This window comes from Scleropages formosus, chromosome 12, assembly GCF_900964775.1.
Source record: "Scleropages formosus chromosome 12, fSclFor1.1, whole genome shotgun sequence".
NCBI classification, from domain to species: Eukaryota; Metazoa; Chordata; class Actinopteri; order Osteoglossiformes; family Osteoglossidae; genus Scleropages; species Scleropages formosus.
Window position 1 is genome coordinate 12,620,511 of NC_041817.1, and position 23,479 is coordinate 12,643,989.

The following is a 23,479-nucleotide window of genomic DNA, read 5'->3' on the forward strand; positions in this document are numbered from 1 at the left end:
CGATTTATTTCTTTGGTGGCACCTTAACAGAAATTATTCTCCCAATTTAGAAATTTTGAAAGGAACTCAATTTACTGGACCCCTCAACTATAGTCATATTGCGCATTTCTCTGTTTCTCTCACCTACCCAGTTAATTGCTACTTGGCAAACCCAGAGAATAAAATACACTGAAGGACGCCAGCAGATACATATAACACAATATTTCAGCAAGGAATATATAGTTGTTACTTTATAGAATAGCTCCCAATTAATCCTTGCCATTGAAGAAATTACTTACAGGGTAAATTATCACCTACAGAAGTGTAGGGTAATACACACACACACACAGAGTCTGAACTGCTTGTCCCATAGAGGGTCACAAGGAGCTGGAGCCTAACCCGGCAACACAGGGCAAAAGGCTGGAGGGGGAAGGGACACACCCAGAAGGGGACGCCAGTCTGTCCCAAGGCACCCCAAGCGGGACTTGAACTCACCAACCCGCTGCACCATTGTGCCACCGCGCCCCCCTGTAGGGTAATAAATCACCCAAATATATATTAAAAATTTGTGTTACTGGCTGGGGGGGAATAAAGGAGGGTGCGGTGGTCTGCGGGTTTGGCGTGTGCCTGTTCTCTGGTGGGTCTGGGGTTCAAGTCCCGCTTGGGGTGCCTTGCAATGGACTGGCATCCCATCCTGGGTGTGTCCCCTTCCCCTCCAGCCTTACGCCCTGTGTTGTTGGGTTAGGCTCCGGCTTGCCGCAACCCCGCTCGGGACAAGTGGCTTCAGCCAGTGCGTGTTTGTGTGTTACTGGCTGTTCACGGGAGGCCATACAATTACACAAATATAAGCAAGAATAGTTTTTTTCTAGAGCAAGGGACTCCTTGCATGAAGAAATTTACTGCATTCCTGGGTTTTGAAGGCTGAAGTGTTGCCACAAATATCATTAGTTTGCTTTTATATTTTACATATACTGAAGAATTTTCTTTTTCTGGATCATCTTCCGGGCATAATATTCTTACATTTTTTTCAAAAACACAAAATGATCTATAAATAACATTTCAAACAGAAATAAGTCCCCGAAATGTGTTAAAGTAGTGCTTTACCGCTGGCTTAGAGTACTGTACTTAAAAACCTTCATTTCATCATATTTGTTCGGCTTACACATGGTTAAGAATGACAAAGGTCAGCTCATACCGGGTAATACGGAATGGGAAAGTTCAACCAAACCACAGAAAAAACGATGAACACGGTCTTTGCTTGAATTCTGTACATGTGTGTAAACAGTGGTCGCATGTCCCCTAAGACGGTATAAAACAACTGTATGAGTCCAGTTGCACAACCAGGAGGTCACCTTGTGTAGCCTGGTTACGTACAAAATTAAACTGTAAAAAGTGGCAGCTTTATACATTTGTATACACATAGTATAAATATATATTATTTAAATACAAACATGAACACTTAGTAGAAAATGAAACAATTCCTCCTGTTGCACCTGAATAGCTGTTTTGGTTAGGATCGCTGTGCCGATCAGTCTTAAGGGCTGCACTCTGCAGTGTCTGTTGGCATGACAACCCCTGGTGAATCAACGCAGCAAGAAACCATAACAACTGTAACAAAAACGAAGAGAGTCGGAACACCTTAAGAGCTGGAAATTAACTCGATAATTTATTTTGCACCGGCAATTTAAATAATTTGTATTAATTTGAAAAGCTGGACCATTTCAGCGGTCTTGTTGAGCGTCATACGTAGATACACGTAACACAATTGTCCCAGCTGTGGTTTTTCCGCCTGGATATGAGTGTGCGGTGTCAGTCACTGATGATCCTGTAGACAGGCATCGGAGTTTGCGGTCGGTACCGGTCCAACTGGCAAGAACCAGCTTTCCTGGTGACTCTTTAGCCAGTAGTACTCCAGTTGTCCAGTTGGTAAGCACCAGTGTTCCAAGCCTGGTCACAAAATCAGGATGTCCCTATACCCTGCCCTGGCATCTGACACCTGACATATGACAAAAAAGGTAGCTTCCTGTGCGATATTCCCATACCACACAGATTCAGATATGGCCACCTCACTGGCTAGATGTGAACTCTTGCTGATGCTCACGTTTTCTCTTCTAAGTAAAATCCCAAAAGGAACAAACAGTGATGCATAAATATTGAATATGTGTTTGTATATAATATAAAAATGGTAAAAACGTAAAAAGAAAATGTAAAAGTAAAAAACAGCGCGCGAGCCTAAGCACCTCTATACAGAGGTTTCCGACTGCATCCGGAGAACAAACTTGTGCGACTTGGGGTCAATGAACTCCTCCGCAAGGCTGATGTAGGGGATCCTGGTGACTGTCACCACTAGGCTAAAATCCACATTGTTGAGTAAGAAAACAGATCCATCCTTCAGCCCACGGGTTACGGCTTCTTCGCTGACCAGCTTCCATCGAGCGGACAGCCAGCGCTCACGCCCATACTGCAGGGTGGGGCCCGGGGTCAGATAGCTCTCCAGGAAGGCCTGCACGTGCATGGAGGCATGCGCGGATAAGGAGACGTGTCAACACAACAACGCAAAAAGGCAGGACGGCCGAGTACTTTACCCTGCCAGTTCCTTCCCCGTTTCCCTCCTGCTCGGAACTACACTCGTCTGCAGCAACACACGCCTGTATGGAAACTCACCTTGGGCGTCATGTTGTTGGCAATGCAGAAAGCAAGGTGCTGCTGAATGCTCTCCATGCTATGACAGTGCTGCTGCCTTGTGGTACGGAGGTACTTCTGCAGGGCACGCGCCATGGAGGGAAAGATGGCCTGGGCGGCCTCGCGGGGGTCCATCACCTCCCCGCCTGCCGCTTTCTTCTGCTCCTCATCCTGCAGTCGCTGGATATGCGTGAAGGCCTCCTCCACTGCCACCACAAGCCTGTCGGAGCGAGGCCAACATTGCGTCATCCCTGGAGCCGCCCGACAACCGGACCTCAGCGAGCGGTGGACAAGAACCAACACAGCCTCCTTGAAATGCAGAAACGGAGCCCACATGCCTCTCTTTCCCACTGGATGACAGCCCACAGCCGATGCCCCCCTGCATATGAACGCATGCTCTCCAACAAGCCCCCGCTCTCCGGCGGGGCTGTCGATGCTCTCTCACCGGGCCCGACGCTTTCGCGCACGCCGTTCGTGGTCAGCCTCCTCGTAGTACAGCTCGTTGTGGCTGCTGTCCCGGCGGCGGGCGGCGGCCGCCATCATGGCCTGTGATTGGCCGGCACTTGCGTTGTTTCCTGGGCCTGAAGGGTCAGAGGGGCAACATGAGAGCCGAGAGGTCACACAGGCAGCGATCTTACACAGCTGGCACGGAGCGCATGGTACACTGCCGCTACTCCGCGAGCGCTGGTCCCCAGATGCCCTTGTCTCTTATTAATATATATCTTTCAGCTGTAACAGCAGTATAGAAGCATTTGCTTAAAATAACTACCATTTCATGAATAATTCTGCCTCTGGCTCAGACTGACATTTAAAAACAAGGTTCTACGATAAATGAGTTCTAAACTTCTTCAGCTGCATTGGCATCCTCCAGTACCACACAAACAGTTAAGTGGCCCATACAGTAAAACAACTGATTGCAACGCTACAATCTTGGCAAAAGAGGCCAGTACACATTGCACCTTACAGCTTCTAAGAGCGTGCCTTCTCATGTTTGTTTCACAGTATTTGGTCTTCAGGCAGCGTGTGGCATCTGCATTAATAAGCATCATCCACAGTTTCATCATCATCGTTGTCTAACTGCTCTTAAAGGGCCCCGCCTGATGTATTCATACAGAGCAGATCCTGATTTTACTTGAGTTTGTTGCAATGCAGGTTAAAGTTCAGGGTTGCACATTGGGCCCAAACGGAGCTTAAGTATGTCAGCTGTAGTGAATAATTCATGGCTTTGGCAGTGAGCCTCTGAGGATGAATAACACACGCAATGGCCCAAGCGCTCATCACTCCGCTGTGCCAATGGACACTTCAAAGCTGCCGGACGGCTAAACACCAGGTCCCGCGTTCGATGACTAGAAACACCGAAGAGTCCGACTTGTTAAAGGGGATAGTGTGAGGCTAGCAACTATACAAAGAGACTCTGGAGAGATAACGGAGGGAAAGGGGTGTCCAAGAGACAGTATGCTGTCTGTTCGCTGTCTCTTCCTCAACGCGCCAAGCCGGTGCGGGTTTCCGGCTCTCCTTACGTCACTACAACTCAGGAATATAGGTTTAGTTGAGGTGATTTGTCGAATTCCATTGTTAAGGGCTGAGATGGAACTAAGACACTGTGCACAGCAGCAGAATTGACAGGCCTGTCGTGCAGAATCAGAACTTTGACAAGCCAACGCGTGTGCAGCTGGCATTAAAGACAACCCCGACAACTAAGACAGAGAAATTTGACCCTTGTTTCCAAATGCCAGAGTGCACACAAGACCTCCTGCCGACAAGTATATCACCACGGCAACATGTGTGTGACCCTGCAGAGCTGCTGCTGACTAACATGGAGCACAGCAGAGAGAAAGAAGTCCAGCCCCAGAGGGACCACTTACAACCTTCAGAACCCATGCTGACAGCAGAACTCACCATCCACACTGTAGACCTTGAGCCCAGCCAAGTGCTTAGCAGCTCTGGACTTGGAGGCAGTCAGCAGGGCGGGGTTGTGGACAGGGAAGTCCCGGTAGTAGTGCTCCAGAATGACTAGGGCTGCTTGCTGGATGCTGGGAGGGAGAGAGGTCAAAGCACCTTTTCTCAGATGGAAAAGTGATATTCACACCATCCAGAAGCCACTAAAAATGCCAGATGAATCACAGCTTCTCACTCCTTTGTATGATCTCTTTAGTTGCCTGGCAGCCCTCACTAGAGATGTGTTTCAGGGCAGGTGGACACTTACTGCACTGAACTGTACGAAATGCCACTGAAATCCACCTTCCCGGAAGGCATCGGGAGTTCTCTGAGCGCTAATGAATTTTAGAGGTTGGCTGCCCCAAGCAGCATGTTGCCAACAGCATGAGGATGTCTTGTTTGTAAAACATAGGCCTCTCAATTGTGTCACCTCTATCAGCCACTCCCCGACCCCACCCTGACCCCACAGATTACATCTGGCTTGAAAGGTCTGGCATGCATGCTTTATCCTGCCAAGGAAGATACAGGGAAACAGCATCCTGAGCTCCCCACGGAAAGTCAACTGTCCTGTATGTTTCTGCCTAAAGCATGCAAAGCTCTGCTCTACTCCACTCTGCTCTGCTCTGCCAGACCTGCGGTTATCCCAACTCCTTTTTTCTTGTATCAAAAAGACTTGCTGAAAGTCTGATAAGCTCAATACAGTCCTGCTTGTTTTGGGACTCTGTCTTCCAGCCAAGAGTCCTGTCATCTACAGGAGGGGCATCAAAAGAAACTGCAGAAGAGCCTAATTTCAGTACTGCCTCACGGGCTTGTCCTGTGATCAGAAATTCTCTCTGCGTGCAGCCTAACAACCCCTAGGGACCCCTGAGGGGCAACATCCCCCCAACCCCTCCTTGGCCCATGTGCTCTGACAGGGCTGGAGATGAGCTGCCCCGTGTCCCCCCATTTGTTAATAATTAACTCAGGTCCACATAAGCAGTCACCTGCCATCCCAGGGTAGGATGGAACCCCCCTCAGGGGAAAATGGGGGAGGAGGTCAGAATTCAACACACACACACACACACACACACGCAAACACTTTCCTTCGCACATACAGAATGCCACACACCTATAATACACTGCACACAAAATTGAAAATGGTTTTAAAAAGTAAAGCAGGACAGAAGACTTTTGGAAAAAAAACAATGTCTCAAAGGCAGATTCATATGCAATTCTGCTGTGTCAGGAAGTGCTTTGATGAAACGTTCAACAGATAGAGGGGGAACAGCCCAGCGCTTCTTTGCTTCTTAGCTGGGACTACACTGGGGGCCTGAAGGCTCCTTCTATCCTGTTTTTGCTGAAGGGAGAAGGAGGAGGCGTGGAGGGGTGGGGTCGACTAGGAAGAGCTGATCCACTGCAAGAGGATCTGGGAAGGAGTTGAAGGAGCATGGCTATGTGCTGATAGTGAACTTTCTGCTTTGAACAGACATTTGGTCTCAGACAAACCAATCCCAGGCCTGCAGCTGGTAATTATGGTAGGAGGGACTACACCCATGCCCCTAACCACGCCAGCCCCCTGGCTGCCCTGACCTGGGGTGTGATAGGAGCGGATGCACTGTACTTGACCACATCAGTGCGAGATTGATGCAAACAGTAATTACTGAGAATGTTTATATTCCTGTCACGAACACAGGAAGTTTAAAAAAAAAAAAAAAAAAAAAACAGAAATAGGATAAGGGATGAAATGTGCGCTGTGATTATTGCACTGACGCTGGAGAGATGGCTCTGGGATTGTGGGATTTCCTGAGTGTTTATTGTCCCATTTATGCCTGGTCCTGTCTCTACTACTACCTGAGGTATCCCAGGTCTACCCTCACCTGAGCTGGCCCAGGTTATAGTGGCGGGTCTCTCCATCGGTGGAGCGCATGACCCTAACAGAGAAGGTGGGCTGTAGATGCCGTAGCTCCAGCAGCACAAGGCCCAGATAGTGGATGAAGAGCAGAGCATCCACTAGTGACACAGCATACTGAACGATTCCCTCGTAGTTCTTGTCCTCCTGTAACACACATAAGCACTGCTTTAGACAGCCAGGTGCACTTATACATACACACACGGTGCAAAATAGCGAATAATAAATCACACACACACACACACATTTTCAGAACCGCTTGTCCCAGACAGGGTCACGGGGAGCCGGAGCCTAACCCGGCAACTCAGGGCGTAAGGCTGGAGGGGGAGGGGACACACCCAGGACGGGACGCCAGTCTGTCGCAAGGCACCCCAAGCAGGATGTGAACCCCAGACCCACCGGAGAGCAGAACTGTGGTCCAACCCACTGCACCACTGCACCCCCTATAATAAATCACACGCCGACATAATAAAACAAACACACAGTTTAAGATCTACATGGTACTGAATAGTGAGGCGCGGATCACTTTCACTTATTCATCTCATGCTTTTATATGAAGGAACTTAAAACGTTAAGCTACTTACAATGAATGACCCACTTGTATATGTATTTGTATTTGTTTACTGGAGTAATTTTTACAGCAGCAATTCAGGGTAAGTGTCTTGCTAGAGCAGGAAATGGAAATCAGAGCCGGATCCTTTGGGTGCAAGGTGACAGCTTTAACCGCTGTGCTCCCTGCTGCTTATTACACACGGCGACACACCTGGTCCACGACGCGCACGGCGTAGAACAGCGAGTAGCTGATGACGCACAGCAGTGCCAGCAGCAACAGCAGGGCTTGCGGGACGTTGACCCGGGGCAGGCGTGCACGGGGCGGTCGCAGGAACAGCGCCCACACGGCCAGCAGCAGAATGAGCAGTTTGAAGACGGCGGAGATGAGCAGCCCCTCGCAGGCTGTGCCACAGCGCCGGGCAGTGTCCGTCCACAGCGCAAGGGGCAGCACGAGGAAGGCCACGGGTGTGAGGAACACCAGCAGCCCCAATGACCCCGCCAGCCCCAAAGACAGGTAGCGACGACAGTCCCTCCCTCCGGGAACCTCCAAGTCCTTCCCAATTTGCACAATATCCTCTTGGGACAGGCTGTGCTCAGATGTGCCTGTGACCGCCGTGGTGGTCTCACCCCAGTTGTCATCCTGAGGGACAGAAAGAGCCACGTGTTTGGCTGTTTCACAAGTTGACTTGACTGCATCTGCTGAGCCACTAGAGAACAGTGGAGAACAGCTAGCTGCAAGAAGGCGACTGAAACTTCCGGTAATAGTCGCCACTAGGATCTGTACAAAACGTGGCTGTTGGAGGTGAGAGGTTGCCGGCCCTGCTCAACCACACTGGATGTTGGCGGCCCCTCATGCTCCTCAAGCCCAGAAGAAAGGAGGAGCTCCAGGAATATCGTACACAAATCAGAACATCAAAATGACAGCATTTCCAAGATCACTCAGAGGAAACTGGAGCAAAACTCACATTTAACACTTTGGATACCGTACTCCACACCACAGCATGAAATCAAGAGCCTTCCAGGTTATCTCAGATAATGCAAATCTCATTACCTTATTACTTTGTGTCTTCTACAAGTATCAACAGATACTATTTGTTGCTTTAAAATGACCTTTAGTGTGAATAAAGCCTGTTAGCACAGATTTGGGACAATGCAGGAGAAAGGGTAAAGCTCACTAATCCAGGATGCTAACTGTGATCTAAATAGAAACATACAGCTGGGCGATTGAGCCTCTAGTGACAGGACCAAATAAGGCCTCGCAGCAGTTCAGCTATTTCCCACTACATTAAGATCAAGGTAGAGAACCAAGTTATACGATCTGAATTTGGTTAATTTGTTCCAGTGACCGTTTTCCTCCGAGCCACAGTTGTGCAAGACCAAGAACATGTGCTCCGATCTGGAGATCAGCAGCCAGACACACAGAGAAGGGTAGGGAAGGGAATGCAGGGCAGAGCAAGCGGAGAAAGGAACCGCAAGCTAGGCAAGAAGCTCGACGATGCCCGTTGGCCCAGATGTAAAGATAAAAGTGCCCGTGTTTAAAAAGCAAGCTCCCAGAAGAGTAAAGACAACAAATTCATCACATGACCCCAGCAGCAGTATCTGTTTGCCTGTTCTGCCCCTGAAGGCTGGAGCAAGTCTGCATCCAGCTGTGTGGCTGACTGAATAGGTCTGGCACTAACAGGCTGTGTTGCTGAATGTGGAAATTTGCATGTTGATTTTTAAACATCCTGCAAAATAAACAGCACTCAATTCATAGATCCATAAACAGCCATTCCTGGGATCACCAGAAGCAGGGAAGCCGCTGATATCTGCTCAACAGGCATTTGGAAAATGGATACGCTGACCAACGATTCACTGGCACTGATGTGATTAATACAATAATGAGATCTACCATCAGCCAGATACGAAGATAACACAAAGCGGTGATGAAACCCAGAGCCATCAGCTGTAGCGTATGACGCTGTCCCGACACCACTTCCGCAGTGTTTAAAACACTGCCGCAAACAGAGTGCTTGTGTGTTGCCACCTGTGACAGGTGAGACACTCCACCTGCTGTCAGTTTCCAGGTGTGTGTTACCATGGGCCCCGGGGGGTGGATGAATGACATCTGCAATCCTAATTGAAGTTCCTTACTCAAGTTCCTTACCGCCGCAGAGAAATAGCAGGGTCATTACCGTGAAGAAGAAGTTCAACAAGTTTACTGGCTTGTAAAGTGAAATTATTGGTGGGCTGACTGTGCCAAGATGCCCAGGACAGGCAGGAGAGGAAACGGGGCTACTTGGGATGGGGGATGGGTAACAGAAATGAGCCAGGACATTGTGAAGGCGCTGTGGGTTGGTATTACATAGAACGGAGACACCTCATGACACCGAAGTGATGCCGAAGAGCTCTCCCAGCCTTCTACACTGCCAAGACATGGCTCATGGAAGAGAGAAACGGACCACCCGAAAGAAAGGTCGTTTCTCCCAGGTCCTGTCGGTCAGCGCGTGCTTAACTCGCACAGCCAGATATACACCCGCAATCAGAGCCGTAACAGCAAATGAACTACCCTCTCCCCAGAGATTTTAGTCGATCATACAGAAGAGCACAGGCCAACTTAAAAGAAAGTGAATTCTCTCCCAAACTCTGAAATGGTGTTATGAATTAAAACATGTTTTTTATTTGATTACTCAAAAATCCCCCAACTTCCACACATACGGCGGAAGCAATTGTACCGGAATCAGTCAGCAGGGCAAAAATAACACCGCCGGGGAGGACTGGGGCGTGAAGTTCCTGCACCTCCGGGAACCTCACCCTCTTCCTTTCTTTCAAACTGCTAGCATAAAGGAGAGCTGAGGGATCAGCGCACTGCATGACTCAGTTATTCCCATCTAAACATTTCACAACAGAACCAATCTACTGGGAATCCCAGCTTCAAGAGTCTTTTAAAACTGGTATTTCAGATGCATTGCATCTTCTCACTGACCCCACTACAGGTATTCAATATGAATTACAAGACAGATGTAGATTTTTTAAAAAAAAAATAACTCTGCCGTCTGCATTAAGCAGCCCGATGTAGTACGAGTTCAACGGTACGTAAAGCATCCATTGACTCAGGTTTCCTGCTGGGAAGAAACCGAGACCCACATGTGAGTCCAGACTTCAGAGGTCAAAAGCCATCTTTAATACCTAAACAGCTTGTACCATCAGTTTAATTAAGAAACGATAACTAACAGACAAGACCAGGAAAAGAGGCCAATAATACAAAATAACTGTTGAGAAAGGACAGTTATGTGTGGAGGATACAAGAGAGGGATTTCTGTTTTGGCCAGAGCTCCAGCCCGAGTTTCGATTAGCTACCATTTTCACTGGCCAGAACCTCAGATATCCTAGGGTTGCGTTGGTAAGATTTCTTACCATCTGATCTCAGAAGCCTTCCATTCTACATTTACAGTTACATTTATTCATTTAGCAGACGCTTTTGTCCAAAGCGACGTACATCTCAGCAAAAATACAATTTATGCATTACACTCTAGCTTCTAATCTATCTTTTTCCCATTGACCGAAACTCTGACCACAGGCGAGCAGGTTCTCCGCCGACTGGGAGGGGATGATACGTGTACGGACAACACACACACAGCTGTCAGAATTGCTCATACCACCGCTGTTTCTTCTGAAAACACAGACTGTAGTGAGACTTCACCATTTTCCAGGTGTCCACCAACCCTGGAAAATATTACCCTAACGGTTACTGTGGCAACTGTTTTATTACACTGAGTCTATGGTGATTCCAGCCACCTCTCCTTATCTACTTGTCCAGCCCTTGAAGGGGTAGGTGGACCAACCCATGAACTCTGCAGGTGAGCACAAATCTGGTCAGGATTACCAGTGACATGCGACAGGCTCTCCAATATGACCAGGGGCTAAATGCAACTGGTACCGCAGGAAAAAATAGAGGAACGAATTAAATCAGCCAAGATTTAATTCAGAAACAAGCCACAACACTGTACAGAAGCAACGACGTTAACTTGGCTCAGCCGTACCATGAGCTAAAGACTATATAATCAAAGCAGGATAAAGATAGAAGACGGCTTTTCCAATTCGGTGTACGGAATAAGCCCAGTAGGTCAGACGTGAGAAGCAGCTGTTGCATCCGGAGCCAACGTGCCCTGTCCCTGCATGCCTGCCTCTCAGTAGCGAGCTTCTCACCAAACCCCAACGGTCACACAGAGTTGTGCAGCAATGCAGTAAGTGGTGCTAGCTACGGTAGGCCAGGGTCACGCAGAGACATGCGGACTGCGGCACCCTGCATGCATCGGTGTCCTGCCCTACTTCCCTTTGAATAGATGCTGCCAAACCAAATATCTCCACTCTCAAGGAAACGAGATGTCACTTGGCATTGTCATCTTCTCAGCCAAGGGGAACTCCTACATCCCACCCTACATCTCCTACATCCCACTGCCACCTCACATATTCTCACAACTCTCAGCTTTTCACACTCACAACTAAGTGTATATATATATGTACTGTATATATATATATATATAGACACACATGTATATATACACATACTGTACATTATAGTGCCCAAGCAACAATGGCCTTAAAGGAAACAGCAATTTGTAGCTAATCAAATGTAATAAATAAAGCGAATGCAGAAGAAATTAAACATAAATGTAAAAGAGAACAAGCTACACTAGGACACATGCAAAAGAGCAGCAGTGAACACGAGGTAGCAGAAGGAACCGCCCACTGATGGGGCTCAGGGATGAGCTGAGATTGGTTCCATTTTGACCAGGTAGCTAAGCTTAAGTAGGTTTAGTTCTGACCCACCTGGACCTCCTCTCCCTGTGCAGGTGGCTCTGCGAGCGGTGCGCCAGGTGAGGCAGTGATGGTGACCGACTTCTCCGAGCGACTACTGTCTTTGCTCCGGGACTTACGGCGCTCACGGCTGCGCTCCCTGCAAAACAGACAGGCGCACGCGAGAGGTGAGGCGGGGGTTGTTGCCATGGTGAGGAAGGTATTGACTCAGCGTAGGTGAGAGGAAGGCCGGTTCTCCACGGGAGTCATCGTCGCTTCTCTCCTCGGCGGCTCAAACAGCCGAACAAGCCAGAACAAAGCAGGTTATGCCATCGGACGCAACGACCTTAATCCTCGTGGGTTTTCCCCCCTTTCACTTTTATCTTCTCATTCCCCCCCACAGCAAATGGCTGGCAGAGCTTAGCAGAGCGCAAACAAATATGCAATCATACACACATAAACACACACGCACACACACGCACACACACTCACACAGGGCAGCTTGTCGACTCGTATGTGTATTTTTCACCAGCAATGACAGATGCTGACGAACTTGGACTCCCACCGCCCTTACCGAATATCATTTCCCACTGCATGGTTGAATTCCAGTGTGACCTTTCATTCAGCCATAAACATCCTAATCCTACACTGGAGGGGGAGGATTCGGAGAATAGAAAAGAGAGAATGGAGAGGCAGGACAACTCAAGCATGGAAACGACCACAGTTGCTTGTGTTTGCTTGCCATACACCTTCTGCCCAGGAACCCTAACTACGCAAACCATCAGTGGGGATTCAGGACAGAAAAGGCAAGACTTGGCCCTTAGGCAGGGAAAAGATTGGTATTCTAGTTAGGCCGTCACTGCCAAGATTAGATTGTCTTTCAAAGAGATACAAAAGAATCAGCAAATTAATGAATTGCACAGAAATCATGTAGTTCAAGGGATATTTTCTTATACAGAATCAGTGAAATCCTCTTTTCTTCTCACAGTCTTGTCATGATAATGGATCATTTGTGAAGCTGAATGCAATTTCACAACCATGACTAATCAGATATTTCTTCACTGAGCATTTATGGGTGTTTCTTCAGGCTGTCAGAGCGCTGTATCACATGAAGATATATAAAGGAGATGGTTTTGTGGAACTTTTCTACCCCGTCCATTTGTATTATGCCAGTTTTCACAGGGGGCTCATCTTCTACAGTGGTTTTGCCTTATCAGCCATATGTGTACAGGTGTGAAGAACAAATGACATGGACATAAATGACATTAATTAAAAAGAAAGTTACACATCACTTTCCTCTCTGGACGGTGTGCCTAAAATGGACCAAGAAAATCTTATGTAATAGTGGAACGTAGTTTTGTGACAAGTTATGAAGTATAAGCCCTGCTTCTCATATCAAATGCTCATATTACTACAATCCATATTCAAATGTAATGCAAGTAATGAAATATATCGCAAGTGTAATCTCAGAAAATATAAATAAAAGCCTTACCTATCAACTTAAACTTAAAGTGATAAAACAAATAATTCTCTTGAAAGGCAGTGTCATTACAAATAGCTTTGTATGATTTCATTTACGATTCATCAGTTCAGCAGCGAAGGGCACAACTGTTGTAGTAAATATAGTCTATTTAAGAGCAACTTTTCAAAGTTCACTCACTCACATTGACTGCTTGCCCTGGTCAGGGTTGCAGCAGCCTGGAGACTATTTGAGAATAAATTGGTGCGAGGCTTGAGGAGTACACCCTGGAAGGGACACCAGTCCATCGTAGGGTAGCCACACATGTTCACACTCACTCACTACGGCCATTTAGCATCACCAATTCCCCAGTTTTGAAAATGTTGATCTTAAACCTGGATTAACAGGAGTACAGAGTGGATCTGATATTCTAGACTTGGTATTAAATTAGGTTATCTCTGTCAAAAGATAGAAGTCGGGAATTTTGCGCGTTGGCTCAAGAATGCGTCATTTGTTTCGCATTTAAGTTGATGGTAATTAAAAGCTCACTTTATGAGAATTCACTTCATGAGCAGACTTTCAGGAACAAATTACATTTGTTATGCAAGGGACACCTGTAGTTATGGATCTTTCTTTAGATGCAGGTTCGCCAATTTAGTACTTGTCCAGCTGCTTTCACAGGAAACAATCTCTTTGTGTGGATCATGCTCACTTCACCAACAGTAGCACAAACCCAGGTTCTTCTCCAGTGCATTGTAAATCCTTCCTCTAAAAGTCATCCCTCAGCTGCCACAAGCCCAGGGCTGCAAGCACAGAACCAACCGGTTCTCAGCTAACACAAGCCTATGGCTATAAATACAGAACCAGCCAGTTCTTAGCTAACACGAGCTCAAGGCTATAAGAACAGAACTTGGTGAACGAAAAACAAAGAGAAATGCAGCCTCCTTACCCATGCCTGTGGGACCCTCGGGAGCGACCGGAGTAGTGCGAGTATCCAGAATATGTTGACTCCGTGTCCATGGCAATATGGTCCAAGCAGTTGGCTGAGGTGCCTTTTGGGAACAAGGTGCCTGGTGTCGGACAAATCCAGCAGATTTGTGTGGATGACTTTTTCCCACAGGAAGGGGTTTAGCGCCATCCAGCACTTACATGGTAAACAAGCCTGAGGGCTCCCCACAAAGCAGCGTTTACCTGTGAAAGGATAAAGAGGGGACACCCAGTTAGGACACAGGGGACACGTAGGGTAGAATCACTAGGCTTGACTACTGGAGGGAGAAGAGGAACAGTGTCCAGGTTAGCGTCCAGGGATGACATGAGGTGGCAAGTAGAGGAATTTTCACATTATAGCATTGTGTATTGGGGAAAGCTTTTGGGAAGGCAACTTTTTCACTATTTACTCTTTTAGATTATACTTTTCTTCAAAGTGACTTACAATGTTAAGCAAGTGTAGTAAGCTACCCACTTATACAGCTAGGTAATTTTTTACTAGACCAATACAGTGTAAATACCTTGCACTAGGGTAGCACGGAAGGAGCGAGGAAACGAATGAAGGTCATTCCACTGGAAGGCAGTGGCTCTATCCACTATGCTACCTGCTGCCCTCTTCTCTGTGCTTCACAGAGCTGCAAGATGGAGCTGTCACGTACAGGAACACGTTAACTGGCTGCCATGAATGCCTTCTTGCGACTATATCTGCTCCTGAGATGCCACATAGACATGCAGAAACCTCTACACTGAGGGCAACATGGGGGAAGATGCAGATGGACAACAAGAAGGATAACTACAGCTGGGTCCACAGCACTGAGAACAGGGCACTCCTTTAAAAATGATGATCGGCTCCAAAACCGCCTCCTACCACACCGCCTATACACAAGGTCTCTCTTGTAGTACGGTAAAATAAATGCAATATAGTAAAATCTGAGGTTCATTCTTCATCCGCTGCAAAGATCAATATGCAACACTAAACAAAACACCATTTTATGGGACTGGCCTTAGAAGACACTTTCATAGCTCCCAGTTTATTAACAGCAGTGAGAAATACAAGCAAACTACAACCGCAACTCCTAATTAAACACCATGCAAAAAGGCTTGGCGTTGAGGAGATAAAATACAGGCTCAGCAAAAAGCTGCTCTATCTACACCCATACTGGGCTGTGAGAAAGCATCCCATCCCACCGCCGTCCTTACCTTTCACGTTGAGTGCATGTGTTCCCCCACACCCACTGGGACAGTGCAGGATGTGTAGTGGCTTTCGACTCAACTAACCCAGGTTTGAATCCTGCTGTAGTACCCTTGAGCATAACATCCTAAATAGCTCCAATGAAAACTACCCAACTGTATCAGTGTAATCATGATAAGTAACTTAACATTGCAAGTCACTTTAGAGAACAGCATCAGCTAAATGAATAAATGTAAATATCCTTTCTCCTGCTGCGAAAACACACGCTCCCAGCAGGGTGTTGCTTGCCTCTTGCCGCTGATCCTTTCATTGACACTCAAACCAAAAACAGCAGCCGAGCAACTGTGAAAATCATAGCTTTACTCATAAAGGTTTGAGGCAGACAACTATGAACAACAGAATAAAACTGAAACATGACTTCAAACGCAACATCATTCAGCTTGCGGCAAAAATCCTTGCATACAGCATCTCAATTCATTCCACAATCAGAGGCGCCAGTACTTCCATCGCCTTTCCTGACTGCTCGCTGCTCTTGCAGAACTCCCCGTTCTCTGTAACTTAAAGGATTATGCAAATATTAAGCTCATTAATAATCCTTTGGGTCAATGAGATTTTTAAAAAAAAAAAAACTTGTACAATTATGCAAATCCTGAATTTTCTTCTCTTGGTGCGCACAGATACGTTTCCAGTTTATGAACTGATTTCATGGCTATCTAAATAACACAAAAATGTAAAAAGTAATATTTCTAAGAACCTGTACAATAGACATATTTCTCCAATGTGAAGACAGGCCCTGCTATAATGACTCACTCAGCTGGCTGTTCAGGCAGAAGTAAACCTTCATTAATGAGCAGACAAGTCAAGAAGACACCGGGATTAAATTCAGAACTAAAGCCCTACATTGTGCAAAATGTGAGGCTGAAGGGATCCTTCATAGTCACTGTAACCAAAAAGTTTATAGTCATAAGAATACTGCATGGAAAATCTCTTCACGGTTCTTCTTCACGGTTCAGTCTCCATAATGGGATGCTTAGCTGTTAACCAAACACACTCATGAAGGCTTAACACATAGACAGAGACCAATTCACTATATAATTCACACCAACTTTTCTTAGCATGTATACAACCCCTTACACCCCAAGTTTAAATGGCTTCTTATCAGTTAGTCATCTCCATGTGGAGTCAGAGCTGTATCCAGCATTCCAGCGATGTGACATCAGCACTTTGCAGCAATCAGAACCACATAAAAATTAAACTAGACAGACATTCCAGGAGCGAGGCAGAAGCTCGGCTGAAGGTCCTCACAACGGTCAGAGACATACAAATTCATCGTGTCGATATGAATCCGATCCATGTCTCCACTTATCTGGTTCTGCTGAAGTTCTCATTGGTGCTCTGAAAAGACATTTCAAAGGCTCCATTAAGAAGCTGCATGGGCCTCATACAAACATTTGTCTTTGGCTACAGGAGAGGAGCTTTGCAGAGGCTGTGTGGAGTTTGCATGTTCTCCCCGTGTCTGCGTGGGTTTCCTCCGGGTGCTCTGGTTTCCTCCCACAGTCCAAAGACATGCTGTTCAGGTTCCCCATAGTGTGTGAGTGACAGAGAGAGTGTGTGTGTTCCACTGATGTTTGGATGAGTGACCCAGTGTAAGTAGTGTATCTAGGAGTGTAGGTCACCGTGGTGAATAAGGTGTGTGGGCTGATAACACTACATAGAGCTCAATGGAAGTTGCTTTGGAGAAAAGCATCTGCTAAATAAATAAATGCAAATGTAAATGTAAGGCAACTTTTCTAAAAATATAAACTGAGTAAGAGATGTGAATACCCAGTGCACCGTAAATGCAAAATTAAATCACACACTTGAGCAAACAACAACAGGCTGGGAAAATCTGTGAATTATGTGAACCTAGGATGGCCAGGAGGAGAGGGAGAGCTACAGGTGACATAGAACAGAAGCAGCATACGTGCCTGCATGCACACACACGTGGAAGGAAGTACAAACTGGAATGAAAGGTATGAGAAACACGACCCCCAAGACATAAACCAACAAAAATTTACCAGTATGTGGTACTCCATCCTATTAAGATAAATTTATTTCTTCATTTTTTTTTCATTTTGGTGTTTCATCAAACCTTATTATAATTATTTATTTACCTGATGCTTTTCTCCAAAGTCACTTACAATGTTAGGTTTGCAGAGTAAGGTAGCGACAATAATTTCCCCATTTATTTGCTGAAAAATTTCCATTAAAGCATGTCGGGGTAAATATTTTACTCAGGTGTTCTGCCTCGCAAGCAGGGAAACCCGGGATCCTCGAGCAGCAGGCGATGGCTCTAACCACCAAACCACCTGCTGCCTTATTCTTGACCGAGACAGAGCCCTCAGATACAGCATGGAGCTGCAGGTCACTTCAACGTGAAGGTCTTAGAGTACAGAGTACTGCTGTTTTTAAGGCCATGATGATTCTGGAGATCACCACCATGCAAGCCAACTGCTTCCATAGGTTCTGGCTTTGATGAAAAAAGCCTGTTAGCACCGATGGCGCATCGAACACACGCTGGACTGTCCTACTTTACACTGGCCATCCACTGGTAATTTCTCTCACTTCACTGCTGCTGCTCACTTTTATCCATTATCCATTCTTAAATGTCTTAAGTCATCCAGACTTCCCAGAGAAGCTGGACATTTACAGAAACAGAGGGCTATGGTGACTAATCAGTGAACTGTCCATGTAACCAGTGGTAAGTAGAGCGCATTACATTTCTCCTGAGGGTCCGGGCTTCTGCTTTGCTTTCATAACCACGATTTCCAGCCATTTGACTGAGAAGAAACCATTCATCCGAGATGCACGCTAATTCAACTCAGACCACTACTATGTGCCTCTGTGTGCTCTACTTTTGACAGCGAAAGTTCTGATTGTCGCACAGAAAAAAACCAAGAATAGGTGACCCATCTTAAGGAAGTGCACCTCAGGTCCAGCTGTTGAATTGACTCAGATTCATGTTGGATTGAAGCGAATAGAGTTCAGAAAAGAATACTGTGAAGTCAAATAGGAAGAGCAGCAACAGTCTCCTGTTGCTTGGGGGTGTGTTTTGAGGTGGGAGAAGATAAAAGCTAAACATTGCATTGTGTTTCTTTACTGCTGAGTTGTACCTGTGCAAACCAGCGCTTTGATGGAAAGCCACATTTCTATGAGGAAACAATGGCCGGAGGACTCTTGGTGTGAATAATGCAACTATTAGTGTCTTAACGCTCAAGATCCCTGAGGGCCATTGTGGGTTACCACAGATTTTAGCAATGTAAATATTGCACACTCAGCTGAAGATAACGCTTTGGATGTCAAAAATAACCAGTGAGTAATACGCAGAGATGGACAAACAACAGAGTACCATCTAAAATGAAAAGCTGAGCATCTTTTGGAATCTTATAAAGACACCATAGGGGTGACCCTCCCCCAACTGAAGAGCAGTCAACATACAGCACCCTTTCAAGGTCACCATTCTACCCTTTGCCTCAGGACTATTTATTTTAGCGCTTGTTCTCCACGCCCCAGTGGTTGTTCCCCTGGTGTGTACAACCAATGACAGGGCTTTAGCATTCAGGGCCGTGCTTAGGTTCTACTTGGTTCCACGGAACGACGCTATGTGCCAGGAGGGATCCGGGTTGGTACCAGTCAGGGTAAGGTGGTCAGTGACACACTGGAACTCCCGAAACCTCTATATCCACGAGGAGGCCATAGATGGTCACTACACTGCAGCCAGGCTTTTCCTCCCATGATGACTTGTGCTCTACTGCTGAAACACCCAAGCTGAGAAGGTCTTTTGCCTCCCCAGGCTCTGTGAAGACAGCTTGAGGGAGGCACCAAACAAACAAGCAAACAAGCTGGACAATCAACCACCCAAAGGCTGGCAGATTAGCACCTTCAACAAATCCAAGTCTTTGCACAGTGCTTGGAAGGCCAAGTTCTAACTCAGTGTCCAGTGAACTAGTGACACCTCACATATGTTGGCCTCAGTACTACAACACCACAACCATAGCTGCTTTCTTAGTGTGAGCCTCCATTCTCTTCAAAACCAGCCATCTGTCTTACTTACAGTGGCCCTTAGCAGAGCCAGCGGAATCACACACTTCCTTAACTGTGATCATTACTGTCTGCTCCCCCGTTGGCTTCTTTCGCCTTGATGGATCGATTCTGCGGCTTTTCTGTTGTACTCTTTTCGGTTGGTAATCATTGCAACGCTGTGAATGTGGCAACAGAGCTTATGTGTGTGTTTCAACAAAAGTAAGTCACAGGAGTCAGGCATAGCATTAACTGGTGAGTGCATGGAAAAACCACTCTAAAACATGGACAGTTCTCCAAGCAAACCATCATCTAAATGTCCTAGATACTCACCCAAGAGAATTCGTGTCCCAGGGACTTGTCCAAATAGTCCAATGCTTATGGGACAGAGATATATGCCACCTAACTTACTTCCCAGAGGGAACTCCCAAAGCTGTGCCTGAACAACCCTCTACATCCAACGCACACTTTCAAGTGGTCCTTCAATCTGCCGACACCTCTGAACAGTCCTGCGTACGAGAGACATGTCCCAGCCTCTCCCTCGTCCTTTGGAGAATTCCCAGAGATGTGTCCTAGCTGGACTATATTCCAGAGATTCATCCCACAGAAGCTTCTCAAGTATGTGTCCATGAGACACATCCCTGCAGCCCTATGGTGCAGAGAACTTTCTGAGTGACCATGTCTCATAGATGTGTCCCAGAGATGCGTCCAACTCCACACGTGTTCCTACTGGCATTATAATTCCTACATAATCCTTCAGCATTCTGGAACGGCATAGTTTGCCTGAGTGTTCATTACTCTTCTTGGAAAGAGCTCCAGGTAGAGAGGCCTCAGAATGAAACTGAGCTTTACATCTTCACGTGTCGTCGTAGAACACTGCGAACAAAGCCAGAACTGAGAGAGGAGTCACGCTGGAGCTGATCTGAAATACCATTGCTCATAAAAAAAAGTGCTTGCCTGCAATCAGAGCTACTAATACAAACCACACGTAGATTGAAGCCGCAAAAAACGCTCAAAAATGATCATTCTTCACATTGACCTGTTTGTCTGCTCCAGGTCTGAAGTTACATTTACATTGTCAGACAGCTGCTTTCCTGCTCTCTGTTCTCCTCTCCACCCTTCCCGGAGATGTGTGAAAACATGCCATGTTCAGCACCGAGAGGAGCAAGTTGGGGTGTCAGAAACCACAGGGTTGGTTTTACCGACAACATATTTTGCTGAACTTATAAAACAGATCCGGTATCCAGGTAAAAGACAGGAGAAGGAATGCACTGAATTATTCATTGGGACAGAACAGCAAGCGATGCTTTTTTGTCGAAAACCCTGACAAAGACACAGAGCATGATGTGCAACAAATGGAAGTCCCAGAAATCACTGCTCCACCACTGCACTCCCCTTAGGGAGGGGGTTCTAGAGCACATGCCGTTGCACTGTGGACCTCCACACCCTCTGCAGCAGCCAGACAGCATAAGAGCATCTGTTTTTGAGCATCAGCTTTGTCATCATCCCACTCCCACTTTGTTTTTGTGTCACAATACCGTGTTTCACAACAATGCACAACTGAGGCCCATGCGAAACACCATGAAACACTGAAACACAGCAACACCATAAATTCACTGACTCACTTCTCAGGAATCATGTGCATGTTTGCGCTCCCAATACTGAACTCAGAGGAAAAAATGGTATAATAAGATTTATAATAAGTTTATTATATTATAAATAAAGATTTATAATAAGGCAATAATTCTGTCTCTCTGATCGACAAACACAGAGCCCTCACTGGCTTAATGAAAGGCCTCTGGGACTGACACTGACAGACTGGAACTCATCACACACAGGACAGGGCAAAAGAAATACAGAATATGATACATGTTGTATTTGGGGTCTCTTCCACTTCCGAGACCATTACCCGTGTGCTGTCCAGAGATAAGGACAAAGTGAGGACTGCTCAACTTTGAGACATGCCTGTCACACGGTGACCCCTTCAGTCAGAGCGAGACTTCCTTGTGTAATCTGCACGCGCCTTGACGGGACCGGTGCGGAGTCTACTTGACGACCGAAGTCTCCGTCAGACCTGGTGATCCCTGCTGGGTGTGACAGTAATCGCCGCCAGCGGCCAAGGGACATACGGTGACAGTGTGGCAGGGCCCACGGCGCCCACTCGATGGCAGAGCCTGTCAAAAGACCACTGTCGTGGGCAGAACAGCTGCAATTCTACCACTTTGTCTCGACCTGATGCTGAGAGAAGTGCTCAGGGAAAAATGAGGAAAAGTTCATTCGTTGTGTCTATATTATTGTGTCATTTTGTGTCAGTTTTCTCTGTTTTCTATTTTCACACACGTTTGCAGTAAAACACTTCGAGCAACCTGGAACTGGTGGAATGATGTTATTGATTAAATCATGTGAGGGACACGTGTAAGTTACGGAGTTGACAAGCTGTCAGACGTCGGGGACCAAACACTGAAACAGCCGCGTCACGGGAGTTACGCGCAAATCCTGCGGACGCTCCGGCCGGGGCTCCCCGAACACCGGGGACACGGACAGGGACACGGGACAGGGACACGGACACGGATACGGACAGGGACACGGACACGGACACGCCCCCCTCGTCACGCCTGCGAGGCGATACAAAAGCAAACCGATACAAAAAAGATGGATTAATCATGAACGTCCCCGCAACGCAACCCTGTACGCGACCGCATTCCAAATGGCGGAGGAGACTCACTGTCGTCCTGCAGGCCTTTTCCACAGCTCTTTCTTGTCTTGGCTCGCAGGAGCCCACGGACGAAGCCCACGGACGGAGCCCACGGACAGCAGGCGCAGCGCGTCGCGCGCGGTTCACGGGGGAAGGAGCGGCGGTGACGCGATCGCAGCCCGGCACGCAATAATAATAAAGGAGTCTTATCTTTTCAGATGACCGAAACGATTCATACTTCCTAACGGTCCCCGCCAACATTGTGTGTCAGTGATCTGTGATGCCCGGCATGAATAAAATAAATTCATTCTTATTCGTGCGCTGAGGAAAAGAAGAAGAAATGAATTTATGAAACAAAACAGACAGAGGCTGCTGCTGGCACTGACTCGCGGGCTGGGCGACGAGCACGTTCAATAATTCCCATTACTTTATCATGACAAGTGAACTGAAAGGTGGACGAGCCTTTCCTGGAGCGCAGAGCGATTTTCACGCGGAATGACCCACGCCGAAGGTGTCCACGCGACATCTCGATCTCCGCATCTCCGCTATCTATGACCGTCGCTCGGCGACAAAAAAAGCCCTCTGAGCAAACGGGGACGACAAAGTTCGTGCGTGGGTCCAGTGTGAAAAACCAAAGTGACGCAGCGGACCTGCCCGTTTTTGTGGAAGAGAAAAAGCACATGATCATCATCAGACATCATGAAGCTGGAAGAGCACAACTTAACCACCCGGATCGGGCGGTTCTCGCAATGACTGGATTTTTTAACTCCTAATGCAGTGAGTCAGAAAACCTGATATAAGAATGAAACGAAAAGGGATCGTTAAGACTCACCTCTTCACAGCAGTGTCGTCCCCATGGATTTGAGCTCAAGACGACACGCACATGCAATTCCTGCAGCGGAGCTCCAGGAGCTCGCAGTGAGACAGTAACGCGGGTGTCACCCCGTGGGCAGCAGACAGGGGGCAGCACTGCGTGCGGAGGGGGGGAGAGAGCGAGAGAGAGAGAGCGAGAGAGAGAGAGAGAGGGTGCAATTCCACGCGTTAACACCAGGGGGAGACAATGTCAACCGACGTCACTGTCCATTGATTGAATTATTCTCTCTTTCAATCTGACTTTGAATCTCCACTTTCTACACACGTGTAATATAGGAAACCCCACACTTCCTTTGAAGCACCCTGCACATATTTGAATAAACATAAATGCGAAACGTGAACGGAAGACAACAGTCTCACCTAAACTACGGGTCTGCTGAAGAAGAAGTGTTGATA

The 23,479-nt window shown here is 47.0% G+C and overlaps 1 protein-coding gene across 1 annotated transcript; it reads right to left on the reverse strand.

Moving 5' to 3' along the window:
* Positions 1 to 733: 733 nt before the first annotated feature.
* Positions 734 to 23,321, reverse strand: LOC108937500 (vang-like protein 1). The gene is made up of 9 exons (XM_018757500.2): positions 23,043 to 23,321; positions 14,227 to 14,468; positions 11,852 to 11,978; positions 7,251 to 7,679; positions 6,456 to 6,634; positions 4,561 to 4,694; positions 3,107 to 3,242; positions 2,644 to 2,881; positions 734 to 2,482 (listed from the first exon to the last, which is right to left on the reverse strand). The coding sequence occupies exons 2-9, from the start codon at positions 14,295 to 14,297 to the stop codon at positions 2,222 to 2,224; spliced, it is 1,575 nt and encodes a 524-aa protein (XP_018613016.2). The 5' UTR covers positions 14,298 to 14,468; positions 23,043 to 23,321; the 3' UTR covers positions 734 to 2,221.
* Between the last annotated feature and the right edge of the window lie 158 nt (positions 23,322 to 23,479).